Below are 17217 nucleotides of genomic sequence, written 5' to 3'. Positions count from 1 at the left end.
GCCAACACTTGTCATCTCTTTTTAATAGCCATTCTAACAGGTGTGACGTGATATCTCATGGTGGTTTTGACTTGCATTTCCCTGATGATTAGTGATGTTGAGCATCCTTTCATGTACCTGTTGGCCATTTATGTGTCTTCTTTGCTCATTTTAAAATTGGGTTTTTAGAGTTTTTGCTATTGAGTTGTATGAGTTTCTTATATTTTGGATATTGGTCCTTTATCTGTTATATGGTGTGCATAGATTTTTCTCCCATTCCATAGCTTGCTTCCTTATTGTTGTTGATTTTTGTTGTTGTTGTTGTTGTTCAGCTTTTTAGTTTCATGAAGTCCCACTTATTTATTTGTTGCTTTTGTTGCTTGTGCTTTTGGTGTCAGGCTTGCCTTTCTGCCAGAGATGTTGTGGAAATGTTTCTTGGATAGAATGTTGGATATTAAAAAACACTGGGATCCCTGATAAACCTCATGTTCCAATTTAAACTACTTATTGTATCATTTGAATTAGCTCAGCCTGTTTTCAGCCGTCTATTTACTTTATTAGCTTTTAAAAAATTTTTTTTCTTTGTGTTCAATACATAGACCATAAAATTGACCATTTTTAACCTTTAAAACTATGCAATTCGGTGGTAGTAAGTACATTCACAGTGGTGTTCAATCATCACCACAATCTAGTTCCAGAAATTTTTCTTTATCCCAAAGAATTCCATTCCTAGTTATATACCTCAAAGAATTAAAAACAGATATTCAAACAAAAACTTGGACACCAATGTTCACAGCAACACTACTCACAGTAACCAAAAGGTGGAAACGACTCAAATGCCCACGGGCAGAAGCATGGATAAACTTAATATGGCCCATCCATACGAGGGGATGTTGACATGGAATATTGACATATGCCCCAACAAGGATCAACCCAGAAAACATTACGCTCAGTGAAAGAAGCCAGACATAAACAAGCACATATTGTATGATTCCATTTGTTTGAAATATGTTTATCACTTTTTGCCGGATCTGTAAACCCTCTGTGCTATTTTAAACGTAATACTTTTCATTTACATTGATTTAGAGATATAACATTCCACTATAGTTTCTTCCTAAGCAGTGATATCTATGAATGAATCGATTTGATATGCTAGTTCCATTTTTCAAGTATACGTTAAAATAAACAAATTTAATTCTAAAAGTTAGGTTAACCCATGCACCATCTAAATGCATCTGTCTGTGTGCCACCTTAAGTACATTGATGCCATTTTGGAAAACAGTTGTTCGGTTCCTCTTGGCAATCAATTCCTTTTTGAATGTGATCCACCCAGCTCCTAGACTTAAGTTATCCAATATGGCAGCCACTAGCCATACGTGGCTGTTAAAATTTAAGTCCATTAAAATGAAATAAAATGGAAAATTCAGTTCCTCCGTCATGCTGTCCACATTTCAAGTGCTCAGTAGCCACAGGACATGAGTGGCTGCCATGCCGGGTGTCACAAATACATTACATTTCCATCTGTGGGGAAAGGTCTGTCGGGCAGCGCTGTCTAGAATTGGCTTTCATTCTTCTAGTTGCACCGGGGAAGCGCCCCCTTTCCCAGGGCCCGTGCTTAGCTCAGCCTCTCACTCGGCATCCTGACTTCGCACCACCCGTTCCTGGCTGACCCTTTATCTCCCAGCCGGCTCTGAAGCTGACCTACTTTTCCAATGTCACCACGGAGGGCACGGTGCCAAGCCACAGCGTGGCACCTGCTCTCTCCACGCCCCTTCCTGCTTACTGCTCGACCAGCTCTGGACACAGTCCATCTTGTCACTCTCGCGCTCTCAGCCCTCTGAGGAGGATCCCTCTCCTCGTAGTCCTCTCCAGCTTTCCTGAAGGGCCCTGCTCTGCTCCAGCCTCCATTGCGTGGTGGCGTTCAAATGGGACGAGGCGCCACCACCCCCTTTTCCCTCACTTGCCTGCCCAGTCTCTTATTTGTCTCTCCTTCTCTTCCTGCCCCAGGCTTTTCCTTCTTTTCGACTTCTCTTCTCCTTTCTGCTCTTTTGTTTTCCCTTTTTCTTCTTCCTACTCTCCTCACAATTGTTTCCCTGGCGTTGTAAAACTAACCCTTTAAGGCGATTGGAAAAACAGACAGGAAGAGGAGCCATACAAAATGAAGCACTGTATGCTTTCTATCGTTTGTACAAAACCAAAAACCCAAACCCCTTCTTGATCTAGTGGTTCTCCTTTGCTCTTTAGGAGGTAAATACGTGATTTTCTTCCCCACCAAGCAAGTAGCCTCGCAATGATGGGCAAAGTTAAGAAATATCAGGGCAGTGCCTGGACTGCAGCGTGGAGTCTTCTAGGGCACACATTTCCACGCCAGAAATCCATGGCAGGATGTGAAACATTATTACTGCTGAATTTACACAGGGCTGTCAAGTTCCATTACGAGACTGGGCAGCGTTTAGACTGCTATTTAGGCCAGGACATATTTAACTCTGTCCTGACGGTTCTGAGGTGTCATCCTGCACCCTGGGACATTCTCCCCGCTGCCGAGGACTCCAGCTCCGGCCAGATGAAAGTCTGTTCCTGTTCGCTCAGCAAATGGCCACTGATCACCTACCATATGCTGGCTGCTGTGCCCCGGTGCGGGGCACGTGGCGACAACCTGGACACGGTGCCTGGGCCTCAGGAGTTTACCCTGCAGCAAAGCAGATGATGTGTGTGTGTGTGTGTGTGTGTGTGTGTGTGTGTGTGTGTGTGTGAAACTCGATAATAACAAGGTGGGACGGGAGCTGCAGAGGAAGTGACGGAGGGCGTGGAGACTGGGGGCTCAGGGAGCCATTTGGGAAGAGCTGAAGTCTGTGCTCCGTTTTGGAAGGGCTGAGCGTGTGAATATTTAGGGGAGAAAAATCTTTCTATTAACTGAGACTTCTGTGACTTTAAGTGATGGAAAACCAGTTCTCTTTAACTTAAAGCAAAGAACAAAAACAAAAGGATTCATTGGTCCTTTTAAGTGGAAAGGATGGATGGGGTGTACTTGTTATCTGGCATATATAGATCCAGGTTAGAATGATGTCTTCAGCTCTCTCTCTCTCTCTCTCTCTCTCTCGCTCTCTCTCTCTCTCTCTATCTCTATCTCTATCTCTATCTCTATCTCTATCTTCATCCCTACAAGGGATGCAGTCCATAGAAGAAAGCCTGTGAACATGAATATTCTTAAGTTTGAATATAGAACAGAATTGAAAAGAGCGGTCAGTAGATGTGCTTTATTTCATTCAAAATATTGTTTTTAAATGCATTTGAATGCCTCTAGTCGGGATTTTCACTACTCTCTATCGTCTTGCACCTGCCCACTTTACTCATTGATGTTACCTGCCCTGTCCTGCAAAGCGTGAGAGTTTTTTATTCCTTTTGGGAACTCAACTTAGTGTTGACGCTGAAGAAAAGCAAGTAGCAATGGGGCCATGGAGGACTAAGCAGCATTCGGATTTGCTGCTTCCCCCTGCTAATATCCCTATAGCAGCACGGGCTTTCGTAGCAAATATATTACCATTTATTGTAATTATTTATGTGATTGTAATTATTTCCTGATAACAATTATTTGTTTTCCTTTAAAGTCTAAATGACTTTGGGGAAAGGATCACAAGATTTTACTTACCATCTTATCTCCTGCGCGTTACTGGCATATAGTAGGCACTCAATATTGGTTTGAATTAATGTGCTGGCTAAGAAATGGATTTGAAGTGCTGCTTAATGGACCAAATTCTTAATTTATGCTCCATAACCTAGGGTCCTGGCTTTAACACTGAACGTCCCATGCCCCAGGAAACCCCTCAGTTCTGGGAAAAGGGGGATAGTTGTTCACAACACTTATGGATGTTAATCAAGAAATGTATTTATTATAGACCCTTTTCTAACTCAGCACTACCACCATGAAACGTCTCAATAATGTTCTGTGGTTGCAATAGGCTGACTGTTTGAGCCCCCTCCCCCACCTCAAATTCATATGTTGAAACTCTAATCCACAAGGTGATATTATTTGGAGGTGGGCTTTTAGAAGGTAATTAGGGTTATATGAGGTCATGAGGGTAGGGCCCTTATGGTGGGATTAGTGCCTTTCTAAAAGGAGACATGAGGTCTGATTCTTTCCACCATGTGAGGACACAGCCATAAGGGGACTGTCTATGGACAGGAAGTGGGCTCTCACCAGAATTCAGTTCTGCCGGGGCTTGATTTCGGACATCCATCCTCCAGAACCGTGAGAAGCAAATGCTAGGTTGTCTACGCCACCCAGTCTGTGGTAGTTTGTTATGGCAGCCAGAGAAGACTAACACAGCGGTGTTTCCCCACTGATGCAGGAGTGAGCTGACTCAGAGAACTTGGGTGATTTTAAGGGTATAGTGCCAAGAATGGTGGATTTAAAACTCACCTCTGATGAGGCAGAAAAGGGTTAATAAAAGTGAACCTGAAGGGGACTGCCCAGGTCTGCATTCCCTCCCCAGGAACCACCCAGGCTCATCCCCTAGAAATAAATCTAAAATGTCTAAACCCTTCTAAAAAGAGGAGATAAGACCCAACTGGTATTAACTGGTTCTTCACACATGCGCAAACTGCCAAAATCTGTCTGTTAGTTGAACTCTAGCCTAATTATAATGCACTTAGAATGGAGTGAACATAAAGAGTTGCCCCCCCCCACCGCCCCCCATGGGTTTTTCTGTATGCATTCTGGGTAAGAGCATGCTCAGAGAGAAACTAGTTATATAACCAACATATGTCAATCAAATGACCTCAGTCTATACGTCACATCTCCTGCTGTAAGGAAAGTTACGTACCCTTTTCTACATAAGAAAAAGCTAACCTAAAGTTAGGTGCAGTTGTCTGCCCCGGCAACGTCTATGCCGTTATGTTTTTTCTTGAATAAACTTACTTCCTTACTCTCCTCATTTCAGGCTGAGTCTGTGAATTTATTCACCTTTTTGCAAATGACCAGGGGTTAATTCCAATTGACACAACAACCTCCAACTTGTCTATTCCTAGACCTCTTTTCTACCTGACAATATTCCCAGAGTGTAAAGTACTGGTTTAAGAACTCTTGTCCTCAAGGAGGTTATAATGTGGCAGAGGTGATAAAGTGAGCAGGTTATGAGTAACCCAAGTCCAGGAGTCTCTCTTTGCATCGTATTCATCAGAGGCTTGTGTTTTATTTTTACAGTTATGGCCTATGGTAGTATTGGGTTGTATTAGTCAGTAGTCAGGGTCCTTTGGAGAAACAGAACTATTAAGATATCTATAATATCATATGAGAGAGAGAGAGAGAGAGTGAGTTATTATGAGGGCTTGGCTCACATGATTATGGAGGCTGAGAAGACCCACAATCTGCCATCTGCAGGTGAGGCCCAGAGAAGATGGTGGTGTAATTAATTCTAGTCCAAACTCAAAGTCCTGAGAACCAGGGAAGCCAATGGTGTATGTCCAAGTCCAAGGGCCAGGGACCCAGGAGCACTGATGTCCAAGGGTAGGAGAAAATGGACATCGGAGCTCAAGCAGAGGGAATCAATTCACCGTAACTCAGCCTGTTCGTTCTGTTCAGACCCTCAATGGATATTGGGTGATGCTCGCCCACACTGATAAGGGCGACCTTCCTTACTCAGTCTGCTGATTCAAGGGCTAATCTCTTGCCGAGACACCCTCACTGACACACCCATTGTTTGTTTTTTAATTGGTCACAGTAAAATTTGAGTCGAAAGAGTAAATACTCCCCTCTTTTTTTTTTAACTTAGTTTTTTCCTTGTCTTTATAGTTTCTGAGCCCGTTTTGGATGATGCTGGGCTAGAATATGCATGTCTGTGTGCTAGAGTGATTACATTTCTGTCCTGACATTTAAGCCTCAGCTCTGCCGTCCTGCCTTTGGTAATTGTTCAGAGGAAATGGGAAACCGCCAACGAGTATCAGAAATTGAGCCCTGGGCAAAGAGGAAAGTGAATTCATTCGGAAACTTGCTGAAAAGAAAAGGTGCCAGGGTGTGTTTGCGGGAGGGACAGTACAGGAGTTGGGAATTGAAAATTAGTGACAGCGCCATGACTTAGTTGTAGAGAGAGAGGAGGGTCCGTGAAGACGACGGGGTGCTAAGACCTCAACATTGAAGGGATTTCAAACCACCAAGAGGAAACTGGGAAGAACAGAAACATTAAAAAAAAAAAAAGAAGGTGCGAGTGTCTTGAGAACTTAAAAGAGGTTAAGCAAGAAAACAGTGACTCTGTTTTGAAAACCATGTAAATTAAGTGACAAACGAAAAATGGTGACACCCAGAGCAGTTCGAAGAGGTGTTTAAGGGATAGTGTGATTTGGGAAAAGGCTCGGGGAACGTGGGAAATGGCAAAGCAGATGGAAAATTAACCTACAATTGAGAAACGCTAAGTGGGTTATGGTGGCATTTATAAAACAGTAAGAGAATTAAAGTCTGAAGCGAAATGGGGAATCATAAATATGTCTAGGGAACATTTCAAATAATCAGATTTGGGAAGTTAAGGCGAAAGAGAGAAAATAGAAATCTGAAGGAAAGAGACATTTTAAGTAAAATTAAAGGAGCTTGTGCAGCCCATGTGTGGTTGGCTTTTGAAAAACGGACAGAGGGACCCTCAAAATGCCTCTACTGAATGTCAACGGTAAGCATGGCTTTCACAAGACCAGTGTGCACTTGGGGTGGAGTGTTAGAAAATACGGCAGGGTGGAACAATAATAAAAAATGCACAGGAAATTTACGTAAATGTTAACTGCTATGTATTAGGCAACAGCAGTATACTGGGCCGTGTGCTGGGCGTTTTCTATGCACGAGAGCTAATCCTGCCCACAGACCTGGGGGTTAGGTATCTTGTAGGTTACAGGAACCACGTGAAACTGTCAGGGCTAGCTGATATGGTTTAAACTGATCCATTTTTACAAAGAAGAAAATAGCGGCTGAGAGAGTTTCAGATACACAGCCCAAGATGACGCAGCTGAGGAGCGGCAGAGGCAGGCTTCCACCCCAGTTCTGTTGGCCACGATATAGAAATTGCAGCTCATGCTTTCATTCATTCTGCACATACTTATTTGGCACCAGCTGTGTGCCACACACTCTGTTTAGCACTATAAATACAGGACTAACTAGGGCAGAGGCCATCGCTGCCATCATGATGCACTGGTTAAAAAAAAACAACAACCCACCAGAGACAGTCTAGAAGAGCCATCCATCTCATTTTTCCCGGCAGCACATTAAACAAGTAAAAAGCAGATGAAATTAATTTGAATAATATATTTTATTGCACCCAACATGTCTAAAATATTTCCACAAGAAATAAATATTAAATTATGTATTACGAAATTGTACACCTGAAACCTATGTAACTTGACTAACAATTGTCACCCCAATGAACTTTAATTAAAAAAAAATTATGCATGCACTCTTTTACACTATTTTTTAACCCCAAGTCTCCCCAATGCAGTGCACACTAAGCCCTGATTGGCACATGTCCATGCAGACGAGCCACATTTCCCGTGCTCAGTAGCCACATGCAGCTGGTGCCTGCACAGGTCTTAGCGCAGGTCTTAGGGAGAACGTGACCATCCTGGCCCAAGTTTTGCAGTCATAATTCTGCAGGAAAGATGGCCTACCTGTTTTTCAGTGTTATTCCTCATCCCCACAGAACATCATAGGGCACAAAATATTAGCAGCCATGTTTATTTTGCCTGAACTTTAGCTTCAGATACCTAAGAGAAGATACCAACGGAAACTTTTGTGTACATCATATACATTTACGTATTTTCTGGTTGAGTGTTGTGTATATCACTGACAGTAAAAAAACAACTACTTGACACTGTACCATCACTGGATGATGATAACACAGAAGTGGACCCTCTGCAAAGCATTAGACAACCCCCTGTCTATATTTCACCAGCATGCTTTTGTGTGTTTATTGCTCCTGATTGAAACTGTAATTTGAAGCTTAGCAGCAGCCAGAATTTCTAATATTTATCTGGTCACTAAATGTTTGTAATCAATTTTCGAGAGATAAACAAACAGTGATAAGATTTTACTGTTTAATACAAGTGCCCAGCAGGTGTTAATGGGGGACCAAGCAATGGGGTGTATAATGATATTTCCCTAGGTAAAGAATTTTGCTCTGGAACAAGTTTGAACAGGAGGAAAGCCTGAGGAAATATAGATTGTCCTTCCTAGAAATTGGATGGGGGAATTGAAAGTAATAGGTACTTACTCCGTGCCAACTTCATAATGAAATTACCATTCAGCAAACATTTCTGTTAGTGTTTTTTTCTCCCAAGGGACTGAAGGCTAATAGAAAAAAAACAAACCAAGAAATAAAAAGACAATATTAATATTGAGTATATGGACTCATTGGTCCAGAATATGGAATGTTAAAGGAACACAGAAAAATCTGGAGCATGAGAATTTCCATATAATTGTTCTCATAAAATCTGGACAAGAGTGATGGCATCTAAATACTCACTATGCTAATTCCATCTAATTTCACTACAAAATGGGAGAAAGGGAATCAGCAGAGGAAATCGAATGGGGAGTTAAAGGAGATTTAAGTAAATTCAACCGACAAAGCAAAAGGGGGCTTGGGTGCTCAGCACCGCATGCCAGCTCCTTGATTAAAATGGTGACTGTGACTTTGGGTTCATGCAGCATAACCCTGTGAATGGCCCTCCCCAGGGCCATGCGTCTTAAGTCAAACCCGAAACATTTGTCCTCTGGTCTGCCTTTTCCAAACAGATAACAACTGGATATTTCCAAACCTCTTGATAATTTTGTTTCACCACCCTTGGAGCATTAGGTAGATTTAACCAGAGCTCTCTTCACCCCAAATCATTGTGTAACCAAAACCTGACTTGAGAGCCCATTGGATTCAATGAGAGAGAGAGAGAGAGAGAGAGAGAGAGAGAGAGAGAGAGAGAGAGAGAGAAAAGAGAGAGAGCAGGGAGGAAGGGAGGGAGGGAGGAAGGAAGGAAGGAAGGAAGGATGGAAGGAAGGAAGGAAGGGAGGGAGAAAAGAAAGAAAGAAACTCAGTGAATCAGTTGCCTAACTATGCATTTAGGCAACAGCTACAGAGTGGCTTGGTAACAGGCTTTCTACTAGCTCAGGTAAAAGCCACTGGTGGTCTTTGTCTGCCATCTTTACATTGAAATTCCATGAGTGTTTCCCTGTGTTTCCTGGTTGTATGCCTTGAATGTTGTCTTTTTGTCCGTGCAGTACATTTCCTCCCTTTCCCTTTGCTATTCACCTGGCTAACCTTACCTCTTCCTTCCCGACACAGCCCAAACATCTTCTGCTGTGTATCCTGATTCCTGCCCTGCCTCCGCAGTAGAATTGGCCACTCTATTCCTTATGCTCTTCACCAACCTACTTAGTACATATCTCTAATTTTACATGGACTGTTCTTTATTGTAGAAATATGTTTGCTTATTTTTGTATTATTTTCCTAGCACAGTTCTTGGCATAGGGCATGACACATAGTAGGTACTCAAACATGTCTATTGGATGGATGGATGGATGGATGACCATATTGATGGATGGATGGATGGATGGATGGATGGATAGATGGATGGACAGATGGCAGACACTTCTGGTGATGATCTGTCAGTACACTCAACCACCAAACATTAACTCTGCCCCTGCATGTGCCAGACAATGTGATACAGCTAAAAATAATTGTGGGGAACAAAACAAAAAAGTCAGCTTGAAAAATATAAACAGCTTAATTTCAACCCCAGTTAGTTACTTTGAAAGCTGGACAATAATGAGGAACTTGACTGAAATGGCGTCCTCTAAATCCCCAGTGCATGCAGATGTCTTCTCAAGACTCTCAATAGGGGAATGTGAAGTGGAACCCTTCTTAGATGTGCCTGGACTACGTCCGTTTAGTTCACCAAACACCAGCCAAGAAGCATCAAAGGAAAGGAGGAAATGGATGAAAAACCAAAACCAATAAGGGATTTCCGTTGTCAAGATAGTGAATGTCTTTCAGCCATAAACAAAAATGCTGATGTGGTCCTCAGATGCAGAGAAGCATTTTAACTTCGGGTTCTATTGGCAGCAAATCTGAATTCATCACCCCACTACCTAAAACCTTCCCTGGATCTCCATGGCCTTCTGAACAAAATCCAAACCCCTTAGGGTATCATTCAAGGTCCCTTGTGATGCATGTGGCTTCAGGGATCCTCTCAGGTAAACCCCACTACCCACCAGCCTTACTAAGCTATTGCCTACTCTTCTTAAGATTATTCCTCTGCTCAGAACCCTTTTCTCCCACCTCTTCTCAACCCCTTCACTTTTGAAGATTCCCCAGGAAGCCCTCCCTAAATCACTTAGGTTGAGTTAGGGTCCCTTCCTCTGTGTTCTCACAGCTCCTCACGCTTTCTGTCCATCAGTGCATAAGTGGCACTCTGGTACTAGCATCATTTATGTGTCCATGTCCCTGAATTGTAAGGATGTAGGTAAGAGGACAGACAGGCACTGTGTTTTTTATTTCTGCATCCATAGGACCTACCATAATGCCTGGCACATGATAGAAATTCAGAAAATAGTTGTTGAATCAATACGTTATCTTACTAGGAAATGATCCGAGATACCTCAAATGCACCAGATAGAAAAGTGATTACTCTTTGCTTCTTCTAGAATAGCAGTGTTTTATGTTCCTGTTTTTTTTAACAGACAGTATTTTTGTTAAAAATAAAACGTATTTGCATAAAATTTGGAGACTACAAAGATACACACACAAAAATAAAAAGTACCTGTAATCCTTCCATGCCTAGATAAGCTGTATCTTTATCCTCTTTTCTGCTTGTAAACCCTATCTTTATCCTCTTTTGGGCTTGTTTAACATTAGATAGTGTGCATTTTCTCCATGCCATTAACTTGTCTTCAAAAACATGACTTTTAATGCTCCAAATAGTCCATTGAGTGGATATACAACACTCTTTCTTTGACTTTGCCCCGGCTTCTTACCTTGTCGTCAGAGACCTGATTCTCCCCACCGCCACCACCACTGCCACCACCACCACCACAGTCAGGTCTTCTGCTCTGTGGTGGCCCAGGAGTGGACAAGTGACCAGTTCTGCCAATCCCTTTTTTGGAATTCTTTTGTAGCCTAGTCGTCTTAATATATTACTTCTTCCGTTGCTTTTGGTGTTAAAGGAATGTGAATCACGAAAATGCTATGGCTTTGAGATAGCCTGCCTTTTGGGGGAAGTCTTGGAATGCTTCAATCCAACATGCTGTATTTATCGCGCGTCTGCTTCGTGGTGCGTTTTCATGGCAGTCTTTAAGATCGTCACCATTTTCTCAAGCTGCAAAGAGACGTGGACCCCTGGGGACTCTCCCACCCAAAGCCTGAGTGATGCTCTGCCTTGCCTCTCCGGGCAAGGTGGCTTCGAGGGGCGTTTGAGATAAGACAGACAGACAGATGTCACCCATGATGAAAATGCCTCAGGCCAGAAGTTGACTGCATGGACTTTACATAAGGCTGATGCTGAGGTGTCGTCCTTGACACCTGTCTCCCTCGCCTTCACGTCTAATGCATCGCTAAATACCCGCTAAGCACGTCTCCACTTAGTCCTGTTGGTTGCTGTTCCTACTCTCTCCTCTCTTCCTCCTCGTCTTCTTTTAGGGCCACAACAGGACCAAGGCCAACATCATCTCTTACCTGGACAGTAAGAGCACAGCAACCAACCTCCCGTATCCACTCTGGCCTCCTCAAACCTGTTCTCCTCACAGCCTTCAAGTCATGACATACAAGAAAAGTCTGATTCTGTCACGTCCTTAATTAAAATCTCAGAGTCTTCCACTATCTTAGGACAAGCTGAAACTCCTAAGCATGGCCCGAGAAGCATTGCCCTGTCTGCTCCTGTTCCCCCTCTCAGCCACAGCACGTCCTGCATTCCCCCGTCTCTCTCTGCTTCATCCTCACTGGTTTGCAGGCGGCCCCTCATGTGACGGCCACAGGGCCTTTGCACATGCTGTCCCCTTTGCCTGAAACGTGCTCATGTCTTTTCTTACCTAATCGATGCTGACTCATCCTTCAGAGCAAGCTGCTCTTCCTCCCAGGAGTCTTGCCTGAGCCCTGATTCGTGTTCACCTAGCACACCCACCTCTCTATTGTAACACTTGTCATTGATCTGTAATTAATCAGTTGATGCCTGTGCATTTCCTTAGACTATCCACTTCATGATGAGAGTAGGGATCATGTCTATTTCTTTATTTATCCCCATCCAACTAACTGAGTCCTGGCATGCAGCAAATGTTTAATAAATATTAGTTGAATGAATAACGAATGGATGAAATATCATGTGGCTTATGAGCAAGCAGTTTCCTTTAGGGAAGCTTGTAAACGTACTAGAACATGTTTTCAGAACTTTCTGTAGGAAGATCGTTTGAACAAAGGTCTGTGGATCTGGCGGGACAGAAAGGTCCCATTCATGTGCTAACTGCAGTCCATTACTGACGCCTGTGCAGAACTGGGAACTCTAAGAGTGAGTACTGACCCGTGGAAAAGAGTGCCTGTCCACGAGCAGTGCCTGCGTGGGTGCTAACACTTCCACAGGTAGAGGCTGCTCACAGTGAGTGATGGCACTTTGAGCTTACACTGCTTTGGTGTGACACTGATGGTGACACCCACTCACTTGTTTGACACCTATTTAATTCTTCCCTAAAAATGTTGTCTTTCTCTCTTCCTTTCTCTAGGTTCATGGTCAATGTGACGTGGGACGGCAAAGATTTGTCCTTCACTGAGGAAGGTTATCAGGTGCACCCCAGGCTGGTGGTGATTGTGCTGAACAAGGACCGAGAATGGGAAAAGGTGAGTGTCTTCCTGTGTGCTGAACACAGGGGAGGGATGGATGCAGGGCCACACAGGGGCTCAGATTCGTCCTTTTCCCCAAAATTTCCCACTGAGCACCTTCGGATCCCATCGCACGGCCAGGGGCAGATGTTTCTTGGAACAAGGCAGACAAATATTGTAAGATGCAATTGGAATGCTCTCCCCAGGTGAACTGTGGTAATTGTGCTTCTCAAATCTCAGTAGGAGGGGTTCTTGAAGGTCTTAGGATCATTTAAAGACGAAGTTTGGCTCACATCATTGCAGTAGCAAATGTTGACTCTATTAGCAGTGATTATACCAGTTTGCCTGAAGCTCATCATTGTGTACATGTTTACGCAGTTTGCCATATGGATGAAGCCCTGCGTTTTCATTTACTTAGTATTTTACTTTAAATCAACTAATTTCCAAACTTGAAGTCGATCACTTCTGTACAGCATAGGTTAGAGACGGAGGTTATAGTTCGTACAAAGCACATTTTCTAGCAATATATATTAACTACTAAAAATATGAAAAATAACTGCAAGAAAAAATCATCTCACCTACCCTCCAGGCCATGTCCTGAGTCAGAGAGTGGGGGACTTCAGAGGGGTTTGCAGAGGATTCCGTGCACAGAACGACAGACTCTGTCCCGTTGCACTCTCTCCTCCCTTACAATTCTCCTCTCAAATTAGTCGCCACAGTATCACATAACGAGCAGAATAAAAGAGACCGAAAAGGAAGCCTCTATTGTTATCTTGTCTTTTTCGACAAGCAGTGAGTGCATGGCCTCCAAACTCCTTCAGTGGCTTGAGATTGATCTCCATTTTGCACATCAGACGGAGGCCTGCGAGCCCCTGAAGGTGGGAAGATGGCGGATGTGGTGTGGCAGCCACGGTGTGATTCACTAGGGTCAGAAGAAAACACCATACGAACGGAAGCACTGACTTTGGCGGGGCGGGTGGGGGTCTGTGACAGATTCCTAGAAGGGAACGATGACTCTTTGTAAGATTTCGCATGCTACAGCCAACAAGTACAAAACGCACTTTCCTCCAAGTGCAGTTGGAAAACTCACCAAGTAGACTGATTCTGGAGCCTCAAACAAGTCTCAGTATATTTCAAAGGACTGAAATAATGCCGAATACATTCTTTGACCACAACAGCATTAAAGTAAAAATTAATAACAAAAATATATCTAAAAAATCACCAGATGTTTGGAAATTAGGCAATGTACTTCTTTTTCCCCCCCCAACTTTCACCACTTTTATTCAGCAGAGTATTGGAAGTCCTGGTAACGTACTTCTAAATGCCCTATGGGTCAAAGAAGAATTCAGAAAGACATTAGGAAGTACTATGAATGGAATGACACTGGAAACACGACATATTAAAATTGGAAGAATAAAGTTGATGATGTGTTAAGAGGGAAATTCGTAGCTTAAATGCTTATAATAAAAAAAATAAACAAGGAACATGTACAGTCATTGATTTAAGCTACATTAAGAAGCCAGAAGAAGAAGAGCAAAGTAAACCCAAATTAAGTAGAAGGAAGGAAGTGATACACATTAACAGTAAAAATCAACAAAATAGGGCCGGCCGAGTGACGCGATGGTTAAGAACTGGCTTGGGACGCCAGAGGGCCCCGGTTCGGATCCCACATATGAGGGCCAGTGACACTACCCTCTACATGCCTCTAAGATGCTGAACAACAGCTCAACCTGGAGCTGGGCTGCTGTGAATTGACCGCGACGGCGTAGGCTGCAGCCCCTGCTGCAGTGGGTTGCCATGGGCTACTGTGTGTAGCCAGTAGCCAGCAGCCAGCGTGAGCGGCCAGCAACCGCTGTGAGCGGCCGTCCATAAGCCAGCGACTGACCTGCCTCGCCCAGGAAGAGCACAATGATGGTGCCAACTTGGGCCAGTGAAGCAACGTCCTCCACAACTAGAGTGAAGAACAAAAGGACAGCAACTTGTCTGTTCCCCTCCCCCAATTCCCCAGTGCTGTTCCCATCTCCCAATTCCCCAATAAAAAAATCTTAAAAAAAAAAATCAACAAAATAGAATACATTATATAGAGAAAATCAAGCCAAAGGCTAGTTCTTTGAAAAGATTAATAAAATTCATAATTCCTAGCAAGAGTGCTCATACAAAAGAAAGAAAACACAAATACTTATAACCAGTACTAAAAATACAACAGGCGAGATCACCACAGACATTACAGATCCTACAGACTTTAAAATTATTTTTTAAAATTATGAAAAATTTCTGCCAACAAATTCGACAATGTAGATAAAATGGGAAAATTTCTTTAAAAACCACAATTTTCCAAAACTGACTGACACAAAAAGAAATAGACAATCTGAATAGCCCTAAATTTGCTAAGAAATTGAATTTATAAGTAAAAACCTTCCCATTGAACAAACAAAAGAAACTCCTGGCCTAGATGGGTTCACTAGACTGAATTCTATCAGACATTTAAAAGAGAAATAACACTAATTTACACAGAGTTTTTCAACATATTAGTAGTCATAATCCAGGAATATATTAAGAAATAATTGTGGATAAGTGAGGTTTATCCTAGGAATATAAGATTGGTTTAACATTCAAAAAAATAAGTCAAGGTAATTTACCATATTAACATCATAAAGGAGACAAGTATATGTTCATTTCAATAGATGCAGAAAAAGCACTTGACAAAAATCCAATATCCGTTTATGATAAAGAAAGGAGATATTTTTTTCAATTTGATAAAGGAAAGGTTATCTATGAAAACCGTATAACTAACATCTGTATAATAATGAAATAATGAAAATATCCACAAATATACATTTGAATCATTTTCGTTGAATAATTATGACACTGGAGGAAAATGAAAGTCTTTTTACTAAATGGTGCTAGATCAACAGGATACTCAAAGAAAGAAAGAAAAATAAACCTTGAACTCACACTGTACACAAAAAAATAACTTAAAATAAATTTCAGATTTAAATATAAAAGCTAAAACTATAAAGTTTTAGGAGAAAATATGGGAGGATATTTTTGTGGTCTGTCAAAGCAGACCACGAAAGCAAAAGGCATTAAGCATAAAGTAAAAATAATAAACTGGACTCCATCAAAATTGAAAACATTGGCCTGTGTGTAGACACTGCTAGAAAGTGAAAAAAGCAAGGCACAAACTGGGAAAAAAATACTTTAAAAAATACATATATAAAGCAAAGGACTCATATCCAGACTATAGAAAGAACTTCCATAAGCCAATAATGAAAAGAAAAAACAAAAAACACAATTAAAAGTGGGAAATTGACTTAAGCATGAAAACGTGCTTGCCATCATTGTCATCAGTGACGTACCACTTTACACCCCTTAATGGCTGGAATGAAAAAGAATGACAACTACCGGTAAAGATGTGGAGCTACTGAACATCTCATATATTGCTGGTGGGACTGTAAACTCACAGCCACTGTTGAAATGTGTTTGACCGTTTCTTATAAAGTTAAACACACACAAACCTTATGAGCCAGCAGTTCTACTCCTAGGTACTTACTGCAAAGAAATGCAAACATACACCCCAAAAGGCCTGTTTGTATAAAGAAGTTCATTGCAACTTTATTCATTAAATAGCAAAACATCAAACAGAACTCAAAAGGAAATGGATAAATTAGGGTATCTTCATAAAACGGAATGCTGCTTGTCAGTAAGGAATGAACTAGTAATTCTCACAATGTGGACGAATTTCAAAAACATGTTGAACCAAAAGAAGCCAGACGCAGAAGATTATACCGTACGATTCCGTTTATGTGAAGTTCAGGAGGAGGCAGAACTAGTCTGTGGGGCTGTGGAGGAGGGCCATTGAGGAAAAGAGACGCAGGGAACTTTCTAGATTTATGGCAGTGGTCCCTATCGTGAACACTTGTCAAAATGCATCAAACTAACACACAAGCTCTTTTTATTTTATTGTATGTCATTGTACCTTAATTAAAATAAAGATTTGAAACCCTTCAAATTGAAATAGCCCAGTATGATTAACTACCAGTGTTTGCTGTTTCATATTTAACTCCCAGCCATGAATACTGATTATAACAATACTAGCCATTGTTGTTACACGGGTTTTGAACACCTGCTCTTATATTTCCTTTAGGTGGTACACCCAAGCACTGAATACATTTTGTTTATTCATTTATTCCACAAATGTTTTTTCAGTGCCTACTATGTGCCAGGAGCTATTCTTGAGGCTTGAAATCTATCAGTGAGCGAGAAAGACAAAAAAATAATTTTTTTAAAAAAAGATTTTTATTGGGGAATTGGGGGGATGGGAACAGCGCTGGGGCATTGGGGGAAGGGGAACAGACAAGTTGCTGTCGTTTTGTTCTTCAGTCTAGTTGTGGAGGACGTTGCTTCACTG

General features: G+C 42.1%; 1 protein-coding gene across 2 annotated transcripts in view; it reads left to right on the top strand.

Moving 5' to 3' along the window:
- Positions 1–17217, top strand: part of GRIN2A (glutamate ionotropic receptor NMDA type subunit 2A) — a 422768-nt gene that overhangs the window by 300213 nt on the left and 105338 nt on the right. For both annotated transcript variants that reach the window (XM_019650929.1, XM_019650930.1), the window contains exon 5: positions 12710–12824. In XM_019650929.1, the coding sequence (XP_019506474.1) occupies positions 12710–12824 (115 nt within the window). The remainder of the gene's footprint in view (positions 1–12709; positions 12825–17217) is intronic.

The sequence above is a fragment of the Hipposideros armiger genome, unplaced genomic scaffold (genome assembly GCF_001890085.2).
Source record: "Hipposideros armiger isolate ML-2016 unplaced genomic scaffold, ASM189008v1 scaffold_149, whole genome shotgun sequence".
Classification (NCBI taxonomy): Eukaryota; Metazoa; Chordata; class Mammalia; order Chiroptera; family Hipposideridae; genus Hipposideros; species Hipposideros armiger.
Note: the sequence above shows the minus strand (reverse complement) of the source record. Positions and strands in the feature narration are given on the sequence as shown.